The sequence below is a fragment of the Onychostoma macrolepis genome, chromosome 09, assembly GCF_012432095.1.
Source record: "Onychostoma macrolepis isolate SWU-2019 chromosome 09, ASM1243209v1, whole genome shotgun sequence".
Taxonomy (NCBI): domain Eukaryota; kingdom Metazoa; phylum Chordata; class Actinopteri; order Cypriniformes; family Cyprinidae; genus Onychostoma; species Onychostoma macrolepis.
In genome coordinates, this window is record NC_081163.1 from 24,813,198 (window position 1) to 24,835,729 (window position 22,532).

The following is a 22,532-nucleotide window of genomic DNA, read 5'->3' on the forward strand; positions in this document are numbered from 1 at the left end:
TGGCTCCAGAGACCCGCAGCCGTTCTCAACTGAGGCGTGAACTTTAAGCACAAAGTAATGCATACTTCAGGCTTCTTAAGAAGTTTGCGGCATACACATCTGGGTCTAAATCAGTGGGATTTTCCTCCTCTCATTTGACTGTTTTGGTATACTGTATCATGGTTTGCGCATGTGATAATGGCTGTTCATAACTGTTATGGTTTTGTCTTTAGTGTCAAGCAGGTTTCATTACCTGCCAGTCCCGAGTTCATGATGACGGTGGGAGATCCACAGCCTGGAAGTGGAGGAGCCATGGGGGGCGGTGGAGGGGGCATAGGGGCAGATATATCCACAGCGGGGAGAGGAGGTGGAGGAGGAGGAGGAGGAGGAGCTGGTGCTGGAGCAGCAGAGGGACCGTTTGGTACTGGAAAACACAAGACGAAGGAGGAGAAAGGTTCGGTAACACGTTGTTTTAAGGTGTCCTTGTTACACGTTGCACGCACTTACTAGTATAATAACAAATAAATTACGCACAATTACATGCAAGTAACCCTAAGCCAAACCCTAATCCTAACCCTAACCATATAGTAAGTACATGTAGTTAATTAATATTACTCAGGACTTAAATGTATAATTACACTATAACAAGGACACCTTAAAATAAAGTGGAACCGCAGGTTCCTCTAGCCGTTTATATATTTGATTGATTTTGAAAAATTTACTTTGTAAGAGTCACCTAAAAAATACATTCTTGTGCACTTGTTTCTCCCCTTTAAACATCACATGCCAAACAAACTGTGGTTGGTCTATATATTGGCTACATTAGATGTTCTCTTCCTGTCTAAATGGATGTATTTTGACCAGAATAAGCTGCACTGGGATTGCTTTTCAGAGACATTTTTTGAACCTTTGTAAGGGGCATCTGTGTTGCCTTTTATGTCAAAGACTTGCATTTATTCAACTAATTAAATCTGCCTAATCGATCAGAATATTGTAGGCTGCTACCAATGCAGCTTTAACATGCAAGAGTAGCAACAGATTTAGTTAAATTGTGCAGTGGCATTTTTTTGCCCCCTTATCTTAAATTTTAGGGGCAGTTTTGTTTTGGATATTGGCCAGTGGTGGACAGTAGTGGAAGTATTTTTACTCTGCTTTAAAAGTACATTTTCAAGTGTCTGTACTTTATCAGTGTTTTTCTTTAGAAAACTTTTATTTATGAAATGTAGTGCAGTAAAAAGTACAACATTATGCTTTGGAATGTAGTGAAGTAAAAGTTTTCCAAAGAAAAACACAGAGTATTTACTGACCCACCTCTGATTTTGGCCTCAAGCAAAACATAGTGATACAAGTAATAAGAATAGAATAAATTAGACTGTATTATAATGTCAAACTCACATCCAGAATATAGAATCAGGAGAGGTCACTCACATGTCTCCGGCATAGGAGGAGGTGGAGGGGGTGGCGGAGGATCAAGCATGGTCAGGCCATGTGCCCCCCCATTAGCCACACCTCCGTGACTGACCATGCCCTCACCAGACACCCCAGCTACGCCCTGTGACTCTGGCAGATGCCCGTTCCCCTGTGGAGGGGACGTCAGGATGGCAATGTCCCCATCCGCTTTCTTCTGGATCTTGATGGTTCCCTGTTTCTCCAGCTCATGGATCTTCTTCTCCAGGTTGCTCTGTTTCTGAATGGCCTCGTCCTTCTCCTTCACTATCCGCCGCAGGGTGTGCACCTGAGTGCTGGCGTCTTTATACACCTCCTGTCACCACAGGGAGCACGAGTTTTGAGTTAAAGCAAACTCCTGGGGGTTTGTGTGGGAACTGCAGGGAGTTTGTGAGTTGACGAACGGCTAATTAATTAAATGAAATGTAACATTTAAATATATAAATGGGGCTCCACAATCAATGGAAATAAAACTGTTTATCAAAACTGCAGTTCAGATGAGTATAAAATCTGCAATAATGCATAACTTAACCATTAACTGACATAAGAGAGCAAGTGATTTTTTTTTTCTTGACAGTGAAATGTTAATAGGATTTAAGGTTTTCAAATCAATATGAAACAACATTTTTAAATAAAACAAGATGAAAAAATGACTGCACTGCACTTCAGGAATTTTTTTAATTGATGATTAAAAATGGGTATTCCATTAGAATAAAGTCAGACCTGATAATGTGCATGCATACCAAAGGTTGCACTTTATTTTACAGTATGTGTATATGTACATATTATGTACATGCGGACCATGACTGTAAAATAAAGTGCTACCAATGCTTCTTTTTTCTGCTATTATTGACATAACCTTTATTACATAAATTAGTTTGTTAACTACTGGAACGCAGCACTAATACTGATTCACATTAATAGTTAATAAGGCTCGGGTGACATCAGTGGAAAAGTTGTTTTAGAGACAGTTTTGATGTTTTTGACTATGAAGACAAACATTTGTTTCTTTGTTGGAATATTGTACAGTGATGAGCACTGTTTGGGTTTTGTGAAAGCACAGTAAACAGTGGTACAAATGTACATTTGGAAAGGGAAGGTTCTATAGATATTGTGAATTAATTTTAAGCATTGAATAATATACACTCGAAGAACCCATAATGTAACAAACCGTATAGTCAACTCAAGAAATCATGGGGATGTGATGTAAGGATGCATCATTTACCCGAATAGACTCCAGCTCTTTATTTTTTTGCATCAGTTGCTTCTCCAGCTCAACGATTTTTGCCATTGCCTCATTCTCTGTGTCCTGCAACTTCTCTGTCAGCTAGAAAACCACAAACAAGAATGAACACGAAATAAGACTCCAGCTACAGAAGGCAGACTCAAAAAAACACAAATAAGTCATGCTGAGACAGAGCACTTAAATCTCAAAAGAGTCCAGCCAGGGTTGCGTAAATATTAAACTTCAGATTCAGGATTCATGAATCCTGATTAATCTGAATTCTTGACTACGCAGTACACTATAAAAATCAATGCCACACTAATGAGGAAATTACCTCAGGTCAGGAAGTCATCCTTTGGCCAGATGGCCCAACAGTCACAAAAGGTCAAAGGTCAAGCTACATGTATGACAGGGTAATATCATGTTGCATTATCATTAAAGGCTTTCAGCTGAACTCAATACTGGTCATGTAAGGTCATGTTGTTGGGCAGGTGGTGCATTCATAAACAAAAGGCCTTGAACGGTAAGCACTCCTGAATATGGCACTTAAATGATTGTTTTTCTGGATTCTATTGGAAGTTTATAATGAGTGTAGCTGTAAAAACAGTACTAACATGAGACATGTTCTCCTCCAGTTCCTCCACTCTCTCCAGCGCTGCGTTTTTGGTCTCTGCGTCCTCTAACAGAGCCCCGACATCGAACACGTTATCCAGGTACGCCTGAATCTGCACATGCAGCTTATCACTCTCGGTGTGCTTCAGTTTCTACTCACAGACAGAGAGAGAGTGATGGATCCTCTCTAATTAACATTAGCATCAGAAAACTTTTTAAAATCATCACAAAAGTTTACTCACGTCCAGATATTCATCCAGACCCAGCTTTGTGAAGTCGTACTGTAAGTGCACTCTGAAATTCATGTCTTCCACAGAATGAACCACAATGTTTATGAACTGCATGCATGCAACCTGAAAAACAATATACACCGTATTAAATTTCAACCCAGTAAAACGACTTCCAATTGATTTATTGATGAAGAAAACTGAGTTTTAACTATAGAAATTAAACTACATAGCAATAGAAATCTTAATTATTTTTCTGTACAGCTGTGGATTGGGGCTATATAATCACAGTAGAAAGCGCTGCAGATTTCTATTTCTGCAGAAATAGAGCATATCATTTGCATTTTACACATGCACACAACATATTTATTCAATATGTTGGCTTATTACACACATATTTCACATATAACAAATGTCAGCTGCTTGATTGTTTATACTGTGGCAAAATGTATCTTATCAACTATAATGTGCCTATAATGTCCTAAATGCAACTATAAGTCATGAAGATATTAAGATATTATGAGCATTAACATCATGATTTTCTGTAAAGCTGCTTTGAAACAATGTGCATTATTAAAAGCACTATACAAATAAAACTGTACAGCAGTTTGGAATATTTAATTCAGATTGCTCAATGATTGCTCAAAAGTTTTTGTATAATAAGTGCTAAACTTAACGGGTCGTTGTTTCTATATAGCTGTGTTTTAAACTCATATCAATACGTCATGTGCATTTATTTGATAAGTAGCTGTGTGATATGGACTGAGATAGCACAATCTGACTCTGCTTTAGCCTAGATTTAAACTGCTGATTTTGTCTGGCCAGAGGAGAATGGCACTATTTCGACACACTATTTCCCCGTCTAAATACTGTAAATCTGATATATAGCCACCCAGCTTTATTAAAGCTGCTTTGACACAATTTGCATTGTTAAAACCGCTATACAAATAATAGTGACTTGACTTGACTAATATGCTTTAAAATATCAAGTCAGACATGTTTACATGAACATTATCCTTGCAAGCTAAATTGTGCTATCTTTGTTTATTTCATATTTTAGCCTATTTGACAATGCTGTTATATATGATATTATTTTCTTGTATTGCTGCTTAATGAAGCTCTTAAGTAGGATATGAGACTCTCCTGCAATAAGCTATTTGTTTTAATAATTAATATCTCACAGCTGAAAGTGTCAATCAGTGGTACAGTGTGGTATGTATTTTAGAGTATTAATAATCATGATTGCTAATGGAAATGTGTTTATGTGGATGCTAGTCTAACCCATACCATGAAATCGATGTTATTATCTTCGTTCTTGAAATGCTCCATGAGTTTCTCAAACCGCTGATCTTCTGAGCACACCTGCAAAGCAATAAAGATATAGCTCATGCAGTGAGAGAGAACATTAAAATAATGCCCAGAGAAAATGAAAATGAGATTTTGATGCCAGCTGAATCTCTTTCAGCCTCTAATAAAATCCATTGATATTTCAAAAACACCTTGACGCAGTACAGTAGTTCATTTTTTGTTCACAAATCATCCCCTTAGGAAATAATACTAGCTTGATCTCTCCTACACACACCAGAGAGACATGAATACATTCAAAAGCTGTTGTGATCCTCCTACTAAACAAATTTAGCAGGTGTGTGTCTAAACCTATTTACTGTACAGGACAATCAGCCTAAAACTTCACACACTGCCCTCAGTCATATATATAGTTATCCGTTATCATGGATCATGTCTATTAAACTATCATTGAGTGACTTCTGGAACACAGAATACAGCTTTTAAACTGAAAACAGTGCCTCTGTAATTCTATTATCTGAAGTTTAATAACTTTTTATGTGTGTGTTAGAAATAGCATTAGTGTGTATGTACCTCTTTAAAATGATCAAAGGCGGAGAGAATGATCTCATGACCTCCTCGAACCAGACACACTGCGGCCAGCAGCTCCAGCACCAGAGCTTTAGTCCTGCACCAGCAGAGAGCAATATCACACACTACATCCATTTTGTCATGATTACAGAGGCTATTACTGCACATTTTGGCAAGAAAAAAAAAAGATACAGAAGATACAGAAGATTTTAGAAGATACAGAAGATTTTCACGACAGTTCAAAGGTTTGGGGTCAGAAACTGTTTTCACCATTGATAATAATCAGAAATGTTTCTTGCAAATCAACATATAAGAGTCATTTCTGTAGGATCATGTGACATTGAAGACTGGAGTAATGATGCTGAAAATTGAAGCTTTGATCATGGGATTAAATTACATTTTAAAATATATTAAAACAGAAAACAGTTCATTTAAATTGTAATAATTTTTCACAATATTGATGTTTTTACTGTATTTTTTATCAAATAAATACAGCTTTAGTGAGCATACAGGGCTTGTTTCAAACGCATAAAAAAAATCTTAATCACAACATTTTCTCCTACTTCTGTAATTTACACAGATGGAGTAAAGAACCCGTCCAACTGCACACTGAGATTAAGGGGTCTGTTGTTGTAGCTGCCAGTATTTATGACTCTGAAAGAGGAGTCACAACCCGCATGAATTAAAGCGGTGGATTCTGGGAAAGTAGCCTCTCTTTCAGAGATACACACACACATTTACTTCAGCTCAATGGGTTACCTGGGATTCTTATTGTTCAGACTTAGTGCAATTTCATTCACAGCATGAGGGTGAGACATGACCATGTTGAAGCCATACTGAGAGAAAGACAGAGAGAGGACTAATTAGTAAACATGGCAGGATCTTCAAGATTTATTATCTGAACATAAAACATGATTAAGACCAAACAGCTTTCTGTGAATCAATGTGTGTGTCTGTGTGTGTGTGTGTGTGTGTGTGTATGGGTTTTCTGTATAAGTAAGGCCCACAATGTCTTCACTAATGAACTGAAACCTGTCGAACAGCTGGACCTCACTGTTTGTGATCTTTTTTCTTTAATTCTAATAATGTCAAGATTTTCCTGAGTGTTAGAAATTGGGTATAGCAAATGTCAGTGACGTAGAGTGAAAACGTCTCGGTTACGTATGTAACCCTCGTTCCCTGAAGGAGGGAACGGCGACATCACGTCGGGTGACCGACGAATTGGGATCTCGCTTAGAGAGACCAATCCACTTCGAGTGTAACTAAACGAGCCAATGCACATTGGCATGCGATTATTGCATCCAGCGTGAGTATAAGTAGGCAGCAGGTGCAGCGCATATTCAGGTTTTCGCTGAGGAGCCGAGCCGGTGACCCGGCCGCTCAGCGGTGGTACAGCAGCCGTGGCGATGGGACGTGACGTCTCCGTTCCCTCCTTCAGGGAATGAGGGTTACATACGTAACCGAGACATTCCCTTTCAGTCGGTCACTCCGAGTCACGTCGGGTGACCGACGAATTGGGATCCCTACCAAAGGGCCACGGATACTGCCCCTTCCAGTGTCTTGTGGAAGCCTCCTGCGCCCCTACTTTTTGGTGTAGGTCAAGGCTCACCACAAGAAGACCAACTACTGTTGCTATGGCACTACCCACTCAGTAAGACTGGATAACACTGGGAAAACGCATCTGCTCCACTTGGAACAGGAACGCTATGGAAGCCCAACCTTCCCGAAGGAGGTTCAGAAGCACTTACACATATAACAACCATGTAGGTGAATATGGAAGATAGAGGTGACTGTAGCCTCTTGGGTAATGGCAGGAAGTCTGCCGGGAAAACACGGGCTGTGAGGCTATACCGTGGACTTACACATATGGGATCCAATTAGGTCTCTACATATGGAACCCAGCCCTCTACCGGTTCTCACGGATTCATCGAGTGAGGGCCTGGCGCCAGACGTTCCGCCATGTCTGGCTACCGAGGGGATGGAGGAGCTCGACAGGGTCTACCAACGGACTCTCTGGAGCAGTTTTAGCAAGCCGACCCGAAACCGGAGCCTCTCAGTGCTTCTACCCGTTTGAGGTGAGAACAGAGGAGGAAACCGGTTCCACACGGAGGCTATAGAATCTAGCGAACGTGTTAGGGGTCGCCCAGCCCGCAGCTCTACAAATGTCTGCCAGCGAGGCGCCATGAGCCAGCGCCCAGGAGGATGCAACACTTCTTGTAGAGTGAGCTCTCAACCTGAACGGGCAGGGCACACCCTGTGCCTGATAAGCCAGGGTGATGGCGTCCACTATCCAGTGGGCCATCCTCTGCTTAGAGACGGCATTCCCCTTCTGCCGGCCTCCGTGGCAAACAAAGAGCTGGTCTGAGGTCCTGAAGCTTTGCGTCCTGTCAACGTAGCATCTCAATGCCCGGACGGGACAAAGCAACTAGGGCTGGGTCTGCCTCCTCCGAGGGCAGCGCTTGCAGGCTCACCACCTGGTCCCTGAAGGGAGTAGTGGGAACCAAGTCCGAGTGGGCCAGTATGGCACCACGAGCAGGACCTGCTCCTCGTCCTCCCTGATCTTGCACAGTGTCTGTGCGAGAAGGCTCACTGGGGGAAACACATACTTGCGAAGGCCCCGCAGCCAGCTGTGTGCCAGTGCGTCCGTGCCGAGTGTTCCCTCGGTCAGGGAGTAAAACAACTGGCAATGAGAGGTCTCTAGAGAAGCAAACAGGTCCAAAACGTCTCCAAATCAGCTGGACAGTCTGGGGATGGAGTCTCCACTCTCCGGGGAGCGCAGCTCGTGACAGCTCGTTGGCTGCCCGGTTGAGCAAGCCCGGAATGTGAATGGCCCGAAGCGACCTCAGATGCTTCTGACTCCAGAGGAGGAGGTGGCGGGCGAGCTGTGACATGCAACGGAAGCGCAGACCACCTTGTCGGTTGATGTACGCAACTGTCGCAGTGTTGTCCGTGCAGACGAGCACGTGCTTGCCTCGTAAGCGCCTCTTGAGACGATTCAAGGCCAGGTGTACTGCCAGCAACTCTAGGCAATTGATGTGCCAGTGCAGTTGGGGGCCTGTCCAAACCCCCGACACTGCATGCCCGTCGAACGTGGCTCCCCAGCCGGTGGTGGATGCATCCGTGTAAACCACAGCATGCCTGGAGATCTGTTCCAGGGGCACTCCTGCCCGGAGAAACGAGAGGTCTGACCACGGGGTGAAGGTTTGGCGGCAGGCCGGTGTGACTCGGACCCGGTGAGTGCTGCGTTGCCACGCCCACCTCGGGACTCGGCCATGGAGCCAGTGTTGAGGCGGTCTCATATGAAGCAGCCCCAGCGGTGTGACTGCCGCTGCAGCTGCCATATGCCCCAGGAGCCTCTGAAATTGTTTCAGTGGGACCGCCGTCCTGCTCTTGAACGTATTCAAGCAATTCAACACCGACTGAGCACGTTCCTGTGTGAGGCGTGCTCTCTGGTTGACCGAATCCAACTCCATAGCGATAAAAGAGATCCTCTGCGTCGGGGAGAGTTTGCTCTTTTCCCAGTTGACCCGAAGGCCCAACTGGCTGAGGTGCCAGAGCACCAAGTCCCTGTGTTCGCACAACTGGTCCTGAGACTGAGCCAGTATGAGCCAGTTGTCGAGGTAGTTGAGAATGCGAATGCCCTGCTCTATCAGGGGAACAAGGGCTGCCTCCGTAACTTTCGTGAAGACACGGGGCGACAGGGAAAGCCCGAAGGGCAGGACCTTGTACTGATATGCCTGTCCCTCGAACGCAAACCGCAGGAATGGCCTGTGGCGCGGAAGAATCGACACATGGAAGTACGCGTCCTTCAGGTCGATCGCTGCAAACCAATCTCTGGGACGGACGCACCCGAAGATGCGTTTCTGCGTGAGCATCTTGAACGGAAGTGTGTGAAGGGCCCTGTTCAAGACACGCAGATCCAAGATTGGTCTCAACCCACCGCCTTTCTTGGGTACAATGAAGTAAGGGCTGTAAAACCCCGTCCTCATATCGGCTGGAGGGACCGGCTCTATCGCATCCTTCGCCAGTAGGACTGCGATCTCTGCATGCAAGACAGGAGCATCTGCCGCTTTCACTGAAGTGAAAATGGACGCCCTTGAACTTGGGAGGACGCCGGGCGAACTGAATCGCATAGCCGAGACTGATGGTCTGGCGGAGCCAACGAGACGGACTGGGAAGCGCTAGCCAGGCGCCCAGAAACCGCACAAGTGGCATCAACGGAACCACTGTCGTACCCGCGGTGGGGCAGCGAAGGGGAACGCAGGGACCTGGCTCGGGCGTCTTGTTGCCGGTCCGAAGCGGGGTCAGTGTGTGTGCAACACCAACCTGCGTTCTGGCAGAGGGTGTGTGAGTAGTACGATTGGCCGCACTCTCGAACCGCCCACAGCTGCTCACTGGCGAGAGAGGGGGATGAGTGTGGTACGGTGTTGGTCCGTCCATAACTCTCCATGCCCTTTTGGGACCCAGAGACAAAGACAACCGCCTCTTGTCGAGGTTTGTCTTTTTTTTTTTTTTTTGGAAACGAGAGATTTCTCCACCCGGCCCTCCTCCGGGGGAGGGAGAGGTGCATCCACCATCTCCCGAAGCAGTTCCCTCTCTCTCTAGGTCGCCCGTCCCGGGCCTCTTGCTCTTCGGAGCATTGCCAGGTTTGACGGGGTCCAGGGCGGCCTGCCTACGCCCAGCTCCACGGCGCCGCTTCTGGGGGCTGCTGCGGATGCGGTGCGGGAGCGGAGGCTGATGCAGGGGGCCGCCCTCGGTGACGAGCAGGCTGGGGCGCTGCAGCCAGCGGACGGGTGAAGGCAGCAGCTGCCCGCCGGGGGAGGACATGTTGGATCGCCTCAGTCTGCTCCTGTGCAGCCGAGAACTGCTGGGCCACGTTCTCGACTGAGTCGCCGAAGAGGCCAGTCTGGGACACAGGTACCTTGAGGAACCGAACTTTGTCGGAGTCCCTATGTCAACCAGACACAGCCAGAGGTGGCGCTCCTGGACCACAAGTGTGGACATCGCATGACCCAGAGACCGCGCAGTGACCTTCATCGCTCGTAACTCAGTAACAGTACAAAGCTCTTTCAGAACTTCTGGATCGTGACCACCCTCGTGCATGTCCCTCAGTGCTTTTAGCCTGAAGAACCCGCAGTAACGCCGTAGCGTAAGGCGGAGGCAGCTTCTCCACAGGCCACATAAGCATCGCCGGACAGACCAGACGAATACCTACAGGCCCGGAAGAGGAGGCACGGTTTGCCCTGCTGGGTGAACCGACCGCTCCACCGGGGCGGCCCCCGTACACCCCCTAGCTGCACCCCCATCGAGGGTGGTGAGGGAGGAGGATCTAATAGGTCGGTTTCTGGCAGTAAAAGTTGCCATTCACGACCTGGTAAGCTCCCCATGCACCTCCAGGAAGAGAGGTACTGGGGCAGGGTGCTGAGAACCAGCACAAGCTACCCCGAGAACCAGTTGTCCAACCTCGAGGGCTCGGGACACGGTGGAGTTCTCCACTCGAGCCCTACCCTCTCAGCGGCCCGGGAAAGCATAGCCGTCATTTCCGGGTCTGATTCAGGCATTGCCACTGCCGGAGCAGCTGCGCAACCAAATCTTATTCCCCAGGAAGCTCCGGCTCACCCTCCGATGTAGCGATCGACATCCGGTCGTCGGAAGGAGCGCCAAGGATACTGCTGGTACGCTCCGCCAGCATGTTCCATTGGCAGCTCACTGGTTTCAGAGCGCAAGAGGAGCGATGGTCCCTCGATGGTTGGTTCCCTGGAGGGTTTGCCACCACTGTAATCCTCAGACCACCCGTGCCACCATCTGAAGTAGTCCTCGCCTGTCTGCAGCCAGAACGAGAGCTAGATCAAGGCATAGGCAACAGGGCTCCGCCCCTTTGTCGAGGTAACGGAGCCTGGCCCGCAACTCCAAGATGATCACCTTCCCAATGAGAAGATGACTCATCCACGAACGCCACCTCAGCGTGCTTACTGCCCAGGCACGTGAGGCAGCGATCATGACCATCACCCGGCGCCAGGTAACGACCGCATCCAGAAACGCACGGGTGACACGTTGTCTGTAGCAAGACCCAACTCGTCTTTACAAAGACGTAACGTCAAGTTTGCCAGATGCAACGTTGTCTTTAAAAAGACGCACCCGTGAATGCTCTTTTAGGGAAAAAGCTCTTTTAGCATGCTGAAGCACACAGGGGAGATGGTCGCCTGCAACACAAACAGGGGGTAGTGCAACCTGATGTGTGCAATCCACTCGACACGGGAAGAACCACCGCCGCTGTAGCGCCGTACCACCAGCACGAGAGTCTTCCAAAGAGCGTGCTCAACTCGTTGAATTCACTCGTCAGCAGAAGTCAGGAGCAGAATGATGTAACCGCTCGGCTCCTCAGCGAAAAGCTGAATATGCGCTGCACCTGCTGCCTACTTATACTCACGCTGTGATCAGTGGCAGCTGGATGCAATAATCGCATGCCAATGTGCATTGGTTCGTTTAGTTACACTCGACGTGGATTGGTCTCTCTAAGCGAGATCCCAATTCGTCGGTCACCCGATGTGACTCGGAGTGACCGACTGAAAGGGAACCAGTATCACCAGGACTTAATAATTTTTGAGTGATGTTTTTGCTATCAAAATGACTGATTTTGCAGCAGTCATTTCCAGAGATTTGGGGGAAATTTACATTTGACACTGGATGCACAAGTCATATGACAGAAAGAAAAAAAAATCAGTATTTAATACTACAGGAATTTTAGTATTACAGTAGTTAATACAGTAATTCAAAACTTTTACATCACATATAAAATAAAACTGCATAATCTTTTCATTTAATAACTTGTTTTAACACGAAGAACATCCCACAATTTATTTTAATTCATGCATGTTTATTACACTGACTTATAATAACTTTAAGTAGTACTGTGCTTTTTGTGATTATTTAGCAGTTGAACTAATTATAAAGGGTTCACGAAAAAGTGGCATTTTGTTGATTTTGCATTGTGTTGTATGATCTGGAGAGAATCCCTATGAGAGGTCTTTACTAATATAGATTCAAAGGTCTGTGAGTGTTTTACCTGGTAGTTCATGATGGCTCGTAGGCACATGATGCACACATGAACGTCATCTTTCTTACATACTAATCTGGAATTCTTCAGTGTCCTCCTGCTGGGTAACGTGTTTGACCTGAGAGCAAAACAACAACTGAAGTTTACTAACCAATGAAATCAATAGTTCATTCAACATATAAAAATACTGTCATCATTTAGTCACCCTTGTGCTGTTCCAAACCCATTTGACTCCAGTTCTTCTGTGGAACACAGGAGATGTTTAGTAGAATGTCTGAGCTGTTCAAATTCACTTTCATTGCACAGAAAAGAAGCAGCTTGGACATTACACAAAATATATCCTTTTGTTTTCTACAGAAGAAATAAAGTTGTACAGGTTTGGAACAACATGAGGATGATGTTATAGCTATAACATACACTGTCAATCAAAAGTTTGGGATAAGTAAGATGTTTTTAATGTTTTTGAAAAGTATCTAATGCCCACCAAGACTGCATTAATCTGATCAAACAGTAACTGTGTCAAATTCACACAGACACGATCACATTTTAATATTTTCCTTTTACTTAATGTAGTTTAATCCTGTGATGGCAAAGATGAATATTCAGCAGCCATTACTCCAGTCTACAGTGTCATTATTTTCATAGTTTAAAAAGTTTTTTTGTGGAAAACATTTTTCAGGATTCTCTGAAAAATTGAAAGTTCAAAAGAACAACAAATGTACATGAAATTGTACCTTTATAAATGTCTTTGCTGTCAATTTAATGCATCCTTGCTGAATGAAAATATTCATTTCTTTCAAAAAATCTTACTGACCCCAAACCTTTTAAAGGTAGTTCTTTCTATTATTTTAAACAAATAACTACTTCTCAAGATGTTTAAAATGATTACAAGCATGACAAATATGCATCATCTTCTTGTAAACACAAATCTAGAGTCATGTCCTGATGTAGACTCACAAGACTAAATCAAGGCAGAGGGATCAGGACCACAGGAAGTATTCTTATATTGAAACCGTTTCTTTAAATGCTACAAGTGCTGTATTTAGGTCTGTCAGCAGCTTTTCCTGTGAGTGATGTGGGAGGATTTGCATTGTCTTACAGCAGTTAAAGCGCTCTGTGCACACATACTGTATCACCTCCACAACACAACAGCAGCGTCATTGACATGCATTGCCAGCCATCGGGCCCAAGCCAAAGGCTTTTATGTGTGAGAACAGAGATGCACAGCAACAGATGCACACAAAGAACACACACAAACAGGTATAAAATAGATACACATCTGACTAACTCTCACCGATCGACAAGGACATATAAACATATTCACACACAAGACAAGATTATGCACACAACAAACAGAGAAGTCTAAACAGGCTCACAAACAGACTAGAGAAGGTTTACACACAAACTAACACAAAGGGCACACAGTTCTTTTCAAGACTGTCACAAGACAAGCTGGGCGTGATTTTCTGAAAACACACACACACACACACACACACACACACACACACACACACACACAAACAATCACACACATAATGCAATATGTCAGCAGCAGTGCCTGAGGGAATGGTTTGTACTCAATGCTGAACTCATTCAGCAACGCACACAGAACATTAACACACACAGGTCTGCACTAGAGGTGTGTAATATAATATGTATCATCTATGATAATACTGTGATTGTTGTTTCAACCATGTGTAAGCATAGTCATTCACTTTGCAAAAAACAAACAAGAACACATCCACTTTCACTGTGTGATGTAGCCTGACAGACTACAGTTCATATAACGCAGTTCATATATCGTAAAATGTATGACACAGTTAAGCAATGCCATAAACACAAGCAAGTGTGCTGTTTTCCCGAATATCAGCATGATTGCAAATTTGATATTTATTTCGTTCAATAGTTCAATAAACAGGAAATGAATATTGTGAGTTTTTGCTCTATTTCGCCAATGAAATTTATTCCAAACAAAGCCGCAACAGAGCTGTTGTGCATCAACAAACAGTGGTGTGTCGTTACTGAATGAATTAGCATTTTTGAATGAATCAATGATTCAACAATCCATTCATAAAGAAAGTCAATTGCTTCGTTCCTAAATCAATCAGCCATTTGAATCAATCAGCTGAATTAATGACTTAGTGACTCACTCATTAATGCAGTGAACTGCCACCTACTGGTGGTTTTAGTTTCATATTTAAAATATAATTTCATTACAACATCATATTTCAATATTCAAATATTATTTTTTAACTTTTATCATTATTTATGCAATTGTAATTGCAGTGTAAATACATCTAAAAACGGCTTCTGCAGTACAAAATGGATACTAAATTAATTTGATTGGTAACAGTCATGTCTTATTCCAATTGAATTTATTGATTAAATGTAAGAATCTGACATAAAATAAGATGATGAAGGAAAATGATGTGGAGAATATGAAATGCTTAAACCAGATAATATACCAGTACAGAAACACATTAATTCCCAGAAAATATCCTGATATCATTTTTTGTCAACATCACACACGCCTAGTCTGCACTGATTGCCAGAATTTCACAGCTGCATTATTGCTGTGATGTTGTTGGTCTTTCAACTCTGACATGAATGGGAATGATAATGTGTAAATGTCTTTACAAAGTTATTGTCTGCTAACATTTCAGTTGTAACTCCACCTTCTAATCTCTTTTGTCCAAAATATCACAAGAGCCTAGAAGCTCTTGCAGAGAGTACTGAGGCCCTGTCCCAAATGGAACATTTCATGTGCACTTTCGGTCTTGCGGACTTACAATGGCCGCCACGTGCACGTGTCCGTTAAGTCCACGAGACTGTAGGGTGTCCCATTCCTCATTTTAGCATTAGGAAGGGTGCTCGTGAGCGCCCCCTTTGCGGCCATTATGCGCTCTCGATACGCACTTCTGACGAACCTGCACTGGGGCGAGCTCCGCAGCAGATTTCTACCCGACAGTCAAAGCGGCATTACGTCACGAAAGTGTGCCATTTAGTGTGCCATTTGTGTGTGTAATGTCTTTGTCATACTGTATATCCGGATGTATGACTGTGCTCATCCAGAACACAATTTTCCTGACTCGTATCTGTCAGGTGATTTCACAAGCACACACGCTTAAACACGTCCTCTGTAGTTGCAAAAGTTAATGCTCCAAGCTACGTGTTTTATGATAAGAGAACAGAAAATAATTTAGTCTCAATTGTATCAATTTAACTTAACTATCAAATAAGATTGATGAATAATAATAATTAAATTAAATTGAGCTCAATAATGCCACTATTGTCTTCTGTAGAGCTACTTTATAAATAAAAATGAAGTTTTTATCATTTCCAAATTTTGTGACATTGGAACTGATTATTACTGTAAAGCTGCTTTGAAGCAGTCTGTATTGTATAAAGTGCTTTATGAATAAACATGACATGGCTTGACTGTACTGTAAGCGTCCAAATTGTCTTTTTAGTGGTAGTGGCAATCTTGTTGATTGATAGGGGATCAAATACTTATTTCACTCATTAAAATGCAAATCAATTTATAACTTTTTTTGGTCACACTTTATATTAGGTGGCCTTAACTACTATGTACTTAAATCAAAAAATAAGTACAATGTACTTATTGTGTTCATACTGTATTGCAGAACACTTCTGCTGCTATTGAGGGGGGATACGGGTAAGGTTTGGGACAGGTTTGGTGGTATGGGTTGGTTTAAGGGTGGGTTTAGGTGTAAGGGATGGGTCAACAGTGTAATTATAAATGTACGTACATAAATTAATTACAGATGTAATTACATAAAGGTATTATTAACAATATAAGTACAATGTAAGAACATGTATGTACACAATAAGTGCATTGTATCAAATGATTAATTCAAATGTAAGTACATAGTAGTTAAGGCCACCTAATATAAAGTGGGACCCTTTTTTTAAATGCGTTTTTTTCTGGATTTTTTTTTTTGTTGTTATTCTTTCTCTCACTGTTCAAATAAACCTACCATTATAATTATAGACTGATCATTTCTTTGTCAGTGGGCAAACATACAAAATCAGCAGGGGATCAAATAATTCCTACATACATTGTATAAAGTAATCAAATGTATAAAACCCTGCATATTCTACTCTGTGTAAACTAAAGATATATTTCTTCTTATTAAAGTTACAAAAGTGATTTAGTCTAGAGCAGTGAGAGATTTTTTTCTCTTTTCTTGTTTGGTTAAAATGAATGACAGATAGCAGGAATTTTGGACTGCTGCCACTTTAAGAACTGCCTGGATCCAGTATACTGTTACACATGTGGGCAACACTTTAGTATGGGACCAATTCTCATTATTAACTAGTTAGCATTAGAATGCCTATTATTAACATATTGGCTGTTTAATAGTACTTATAAAACACATATTCTGCATGAAAACATTCTACATTCATATTCCTACCCAATACCTGAGCTTAACAACTACCTTACTAACTATTAAAGCATCAAATTAGGAGTTTATTGAGGCAAAAGTCGTAGTTAATGGTTTGTTAATAGCAAGAATTGGACCTTAAAATAAAGTGTGGCCCAGATGTGTTTTCTTCCTCAGCTGTTCGCTTTCATTTAAGACCTAAATTACTGTGTTTACAAGGATACTTGCAAAGGCGGGCATATTTTGACACATACAAGGGTGTGTATTTAACTGTTCAAGGCCTATAAAGTGGCAAAAATAACTCAATGCTCAGTTCAATACTCCCGCGCTCTACTTCATGTGCGCACGGCTCTTTAACAGAACAAAATAGCGAAATTAATTCTCTTTTGCTGCCTATTGCATTTCAATGGCTTAAAATCATTTGTAACCGCAAAGCTTAAAAATGCTTGCAAATGATATGTTTTCATGACCATGTAGCACAGCGTCACATGAGTGTGTAACCGCGATAGAGACGATCGCTATCGCCCACCCCTATCTGAGCTTACATTTTCCATGGTAACTGACTTTGTCACAGATATTTTTGATAAAATCTTAACTTGGGAAACACTATACCTATAACGCATTACCCTTATTTTGTATGAATATTGCTATATAAATATCTTATGAATAATTGTAACAAACATTATAATACCTACCTACCTTGTGGTTATAATTTTAACAGTATAATGGTTTATAACACATGATTAACACCATGCATATCCATGTATACAGTAAATCCATTTTAATTATAATGGATTATTCCCATAGTTATAATGCATTATAAGTTTTGAGAACTGTTTAATATCTAAACAATACCCTACTATATCTTACAAGTGGTCAAAGCCTTCTTGTAAACATACAGAACAAAAGGCTTTATAATGTGGTCATTATATTTATAAGTGGTCTTGGTCTGTTTTAAGTATTTTTTTTTAACAGCCATATGTTATCATGAATGTATTATATATGGCATTTGCTTTGAACATATTTTATTTTAATATCAATAATGCATTGTTTGAAATGTTAACGGGCTACTAGTGAGCTTAAACTAGCTCACACTGAAATTAATATTAGCCTCACTGGAAACACTCAAATATGAACAACCACTCCTAACAACTCCTAAGATGTAGGAAGATACTGCACAGATCTTAAATAAACAATGTAAAGATAACTTATAAGTCTGGGAAATACAATCCACTATAACGCATGTGGATATAACATGGTGTTAATCAAATCGCTAAATTTCTAACAATGATACAACATATTCTAAAATATTTTTTAATATAATGCATGCATTGTAATGCCTTTTGAAAGCCCTTGTAATGTATTCTAAATACATGCTTCATATAAGTGTTACCATGACTGTTGTCAAAAGTACCGACGTGATACCATTCGGTACTGAAATTTTAAAAACAGATGTATCTGTTGAGCGCGTGAACACAATGACCAATCAGCGCCGTTGTTTAAGAATCCGCTCAACAGCGCTCAAATCTTAGCAGGAAATGGACGCTTTTAAAATTTCAGTACCAACACTGAGGTTATATTATAAACAGCAGTTATCAATAGTCAACTCAATAACTCAATACTCTAGCACTATACTATTTTATTTTATGTCTACAGAATTCTATAAGAATCTACAAAACTTTGAGCTAATCCTAAACACTAAATGCAGCAGACGTACCCTTGTTTCTCTGAGCACTTTGGGCATTGTGGATGAGTCTGTGTTCTTCAGGAGGGCATTGGGAAATTTGAGAATTATTCTTTAAAAAAATTGAATACAGCACATAATTTAAGCCTACAAATTACTAAGAACTGAGGGAAAGCATGGAAACAAAACTACTGTATGTGGGCAGAACCTTTGATCTATGCAATCACACATATTGAATATAAAGTTTATGGTGAGAAATGATGAAGTGAATTCATAAATCCACTGCACATGAGCATGATCTGAATAAACAGCTTAAAATAACAAGTAAAATGAGTGATTGTGCCTGACAGACTACATGATGGCAAGTTACATCTGAGGCAGCAGGTACACAGCTAGCTACAGAACTCACTCTAATCTAGCCTCCATAGTTCAGCACATTAGAGAGACATGGAGGGGAGAGGAGAGGAAAGGAGACTCTATCTAAAGGACAAAAAGAACATGCCTTGTGCTGCAGATGGGAACACACAACAGGAAACTGCAGACAGAGTGACAACTGCATTAATTACACAGATGAATTTAACAGAACCTGTGACAGAATTCTAGCAAAACGATCAGACCAAAGTGTGTTTTATTCATTTAAAGGTACACAGAATTAATAAAATTGTACACCCAAAGAAAATTATTAGCACATATGAATAGAATGTTTTAGTTTTCATGAATGAACGTTCACATCAAGAAAGATAAATAGATTAATAAATATAAAATGTTATGCCATGGTCTGTCTGAATACTCGATTCTGATTGGCTGGCAGGTGTTGATTAAATTCGTTGAACTGCACAGGTAGTTCCAGGTCAGTTTAATCACGTTCTATATTAATGCGCTTCCTATAAACATTGGTAACCATAGTAACATACAGTTACAGTTGAATAGTAATACAGACGAAAATAACCTTCGCGGAGGCAACCACCCTCCGCTGCGCGTCTGGCGGTTCTTCGCCTCCACGGCGTGCATTCAAATCATTTAATGCACAGCTAGCCGTTGATTATCCCTTACATAACTACAATGGCATCCACACCAAGCTCTGTTTCATATAAGCAGTTATATCTTCTGCCATTTTTTAGTCTGATTCTGATTGGCTGCCTATGAAATCAGGGTTATTAAAGCTAACAAAAATTAAACCACAAAAAAGTTACTTTTTAACTGTTGCACTGTATACTGTTTAATTGTATATAGTCTAACACTAAACTAAAACTATTCAAAAACTAAAACTAAAACCATTAAAAAATTGTTACTTGAAATAAAATTTATTTTATTTTAGCTAGTTTTCCATTTAGTATAACTTGAAACATTTCCATTTAGTATAACTTGAGGTACTAAAATAACTAAAACTAAAATAAAAAAAATATAAACTACATAACTATATAAACTTTTAAAATAAAAGTTTATGTAAAACTATATAAACTTTTAAAATAAAAATGACAAAAAAAAAAAACAAAACACTATAATATCTCAATGATAAATGACCACCGATTGTTATGGCTGGGGTGTGAACTTTCATATTCTCATAGAATTAGAATTAATGATTATTAAAACTACTTAGAGTTATCGTCTGTGTGAACAGGCTTTAAGAGTGTCACCTACTCATAAATGTAGAATGAGTGACCTTCATTATGAATACTATTTTCAGTATTACCTCAAAGACCATTGAACTATTTGGCCAGTAAAATAAAAACAAACAAACAAAAATACTGAGTCTACATTCATTTCTTTATAAAACTTGCTTATTCAGGTTGAGACTTTGGAGTCAGATCACACTGCAGGGGCTTTGTTTTGTCTTACACACTGTTGAAGATGCATGTCTCATATATTAGCAGAACTCCACTGAATAGATATGAGCTTTAGATATGAGCCCAGAAGAAACAACTGAGCAGAATTCCAAAATTAGAATCTGGAATTCTCTAACTACTGCATAAGGGTTAGACCTTAATCCAATTCAAGTGACAGGGGGCTTAACATATTGAACTTATTCAAACAGTTCCCTCAGGCTCCATGTAAATACTTCTGTCCTGTCATCAGGCTGCTCAATAACAGACAGGGAAGTTCCTGTATTAATACTCATATGGTGGTGATGTGTCAGTTGTCCATTCTTCATCAGAATAAAACCGTCTAAGCCAGTTTTGTGAGTCAGCGGCCAGACGGACAGACAGACACATGTCGACTGTGTTCTGACATCGTGCACTGTTTCCTAAGCCATTTAAAGTCTTACAGGCCTCATGACTATACAAAAGAGCCTTTCAGAAATCACATGGAGTCCATACACACTCTCTGCAGTCGGACAAACCATATCGCGTTCAGATTAGAACTGTTAGATACTATCAGCGTCTTGTTTGCTATGACTCTGCTGTAATAAAACAAATCTGTTTGTGCGTTCACACCTTATTGTTGAATGTCTGCTGGCTCTGGAGATGCTGTTGCCTGTGACAGCTGACGAGAGGTTGTTTCCTCCATGGAGATCTTCAATTGATCGATTCCAGGGTTTATCCACCGAGTTTTCTGCGCTGTTCTCAGAACTGTCACCGTCATACCTGTCAAACGCACAACAGCAGGGGCTCAGAAAGAATATTATATTGTTTTTTTTTGTACATCCTCCTAAAACATACTTTATCTGTGGTCATGGGACATTTGCTTACATGCACTGCAAAAATTATAATCCTAACTCTAATTCACTTAAGAAATGTATTAATACTTTCATCAAATAAAATAATACTTTAAAAATCACGGTAAAACAATAATACTAAAAATCACTTTTTTTAAATGACTGTAATAACTGATTTTTTAAAATGCAAACTTTTTTCACATTTTGACATTTATATGTTCTGTTTACATTTGTGTATAGCATGAACACATTTTTGAAAATGTGTGTAGTTGATGTTTTTATCAATCAATCAATCAACCAATGCCTACTGAATTGGCTAGTTACACAACTGTGTATCGATCAAAAGCTAAATTAAAGACTTACATTGTTATTTTTGACTTTCTATTCATTAAATAATCATGAAATAATGTATCATGGTTTCCAAAGAAATATTAAACAACTGTTGATAATAATCAGAAATGTTTCTTGAGCAGCAAATCAGCATATTAGAATTATTTCTGAAAGATCATATGACACGACTGGAGTAATGATGCTGAAAATAAAGCTTAAAAAATATTTAAAAAGAAAAGAGTGCTTTAAAATTGTAAATGAAAAGTTCATAACATTACTTTTTTTTTACTGTACATTTAATACACTAATGAATTAAGAGACGTTTTTCAAAAACACTAACAAATCTTATAGTGAGTATAGTATGTTGTCTTGCAGCATTGGGGTCTTCCCCCCAAAACACACTAAAACAAGTAACTTATCAGGTTGTAAAATGCTATTGGTTGTAAATGAGATCTTGTGACGTGATCTGATCTCAGTGAACAGGCTGTGCACACTCTCTAACACACACACACTCGCGAGTCCTCTCAGAGCAGCAGTAAGGCATGTAGTCAGAGATACAACGATACAGCAGCGGTCTGGGTGAAAGGAGCCATTGTGTTCATTGTGTTCATGTTCAGTACAATCACGGGTGACTTACGTGACGGCATACTGTGCAAACGAAAGATACTCCACCAACACATCCAAACCCTTGTTCTCCTCATTCAGAAACTCCCGCACCCACCTAAACAGAGGGAGAGAGAGAGAGAGAGAGAATTACAAAAAACTGTATTACTTTGATGTTTTATCATTACTATATTATAGAGTTTTTTCATTAATTATACCACTAGTAAACATGCAGTAGTTAGACTAGATAATCCAGGAGACTCCACAGAGCTCACAGGGTGTCCCAGCGTTCAGAAACCGCACTTCCATATGGAGACAGACGTCATGAAATATGCATCATGGAACGGCGTCTCAGTATCTTAAAAAACAGCTTCAACGCAGTTCGAAGATTGAAAGCAAAGGTTTCATGTAGCTGGATTTGTCCCTCAGAGC

At 41.1% G+C, this 22,532-nt stretch overlaps 1 protein-coding gene across 4 annotated transcripts in view; it reads right to left on the reverse strand.

Moving 5' to 3' along the window:
* Positions 1-22,532, reverse strand: part of fmnl2a (formin-like 2a) — an 89,300-nt gene that overhangs the window by 21,280 nt on the left and 45,488 nt on the right. For all 4 annotated transcript variants that reach the window (XR_009272788.1, XM_058786829.1, XM_058786830.1 and 1 more), the window contains exons 5-15: positions 22,135-22,218; positions 20,947-21,096; positions 12,431-12,539; positions 6,124-6,200; positions 5,368-5,461; positions 4,777-4,851; positions 3,505-3,615; positions 3,265-3,414; positions 2,651-2,752; positions 1,408-1,741; positions 233-403 (exon numbers count right to left, since the gene is read on the reverse strand). Coding sequence is in view for 3 of the 4 variants with exons in the window: in XM_058786829.1 (XP_058642812.1) it covers positions 233-403; positions 1,408-1,741; positions 2,651-2,752; positions 3,265-3,414; positions 3,505-3,615; positions 4,777-4,851; positions 5,368-5,461; positions 6,124-6,200; positions 12,431-12,539; positions 20,947-21,096; positions 22,135-22,218 (1,457 nt within the window). In the remaining variant the exon portion in view is untranslated. The remainder of the gene's footprint in view (positions 1-232; positions 404-1,407; positions 1,742-2,650; positions 2,753-3,264; positions 3,415-3,504; positions 3,616-4,776; positions 4,852-5,367; positions 5,462-6,123; positions 6,201-12,430; positions 12,540-20,946; positions 21,097-22,134; positions 22,219-22,532) is intronic.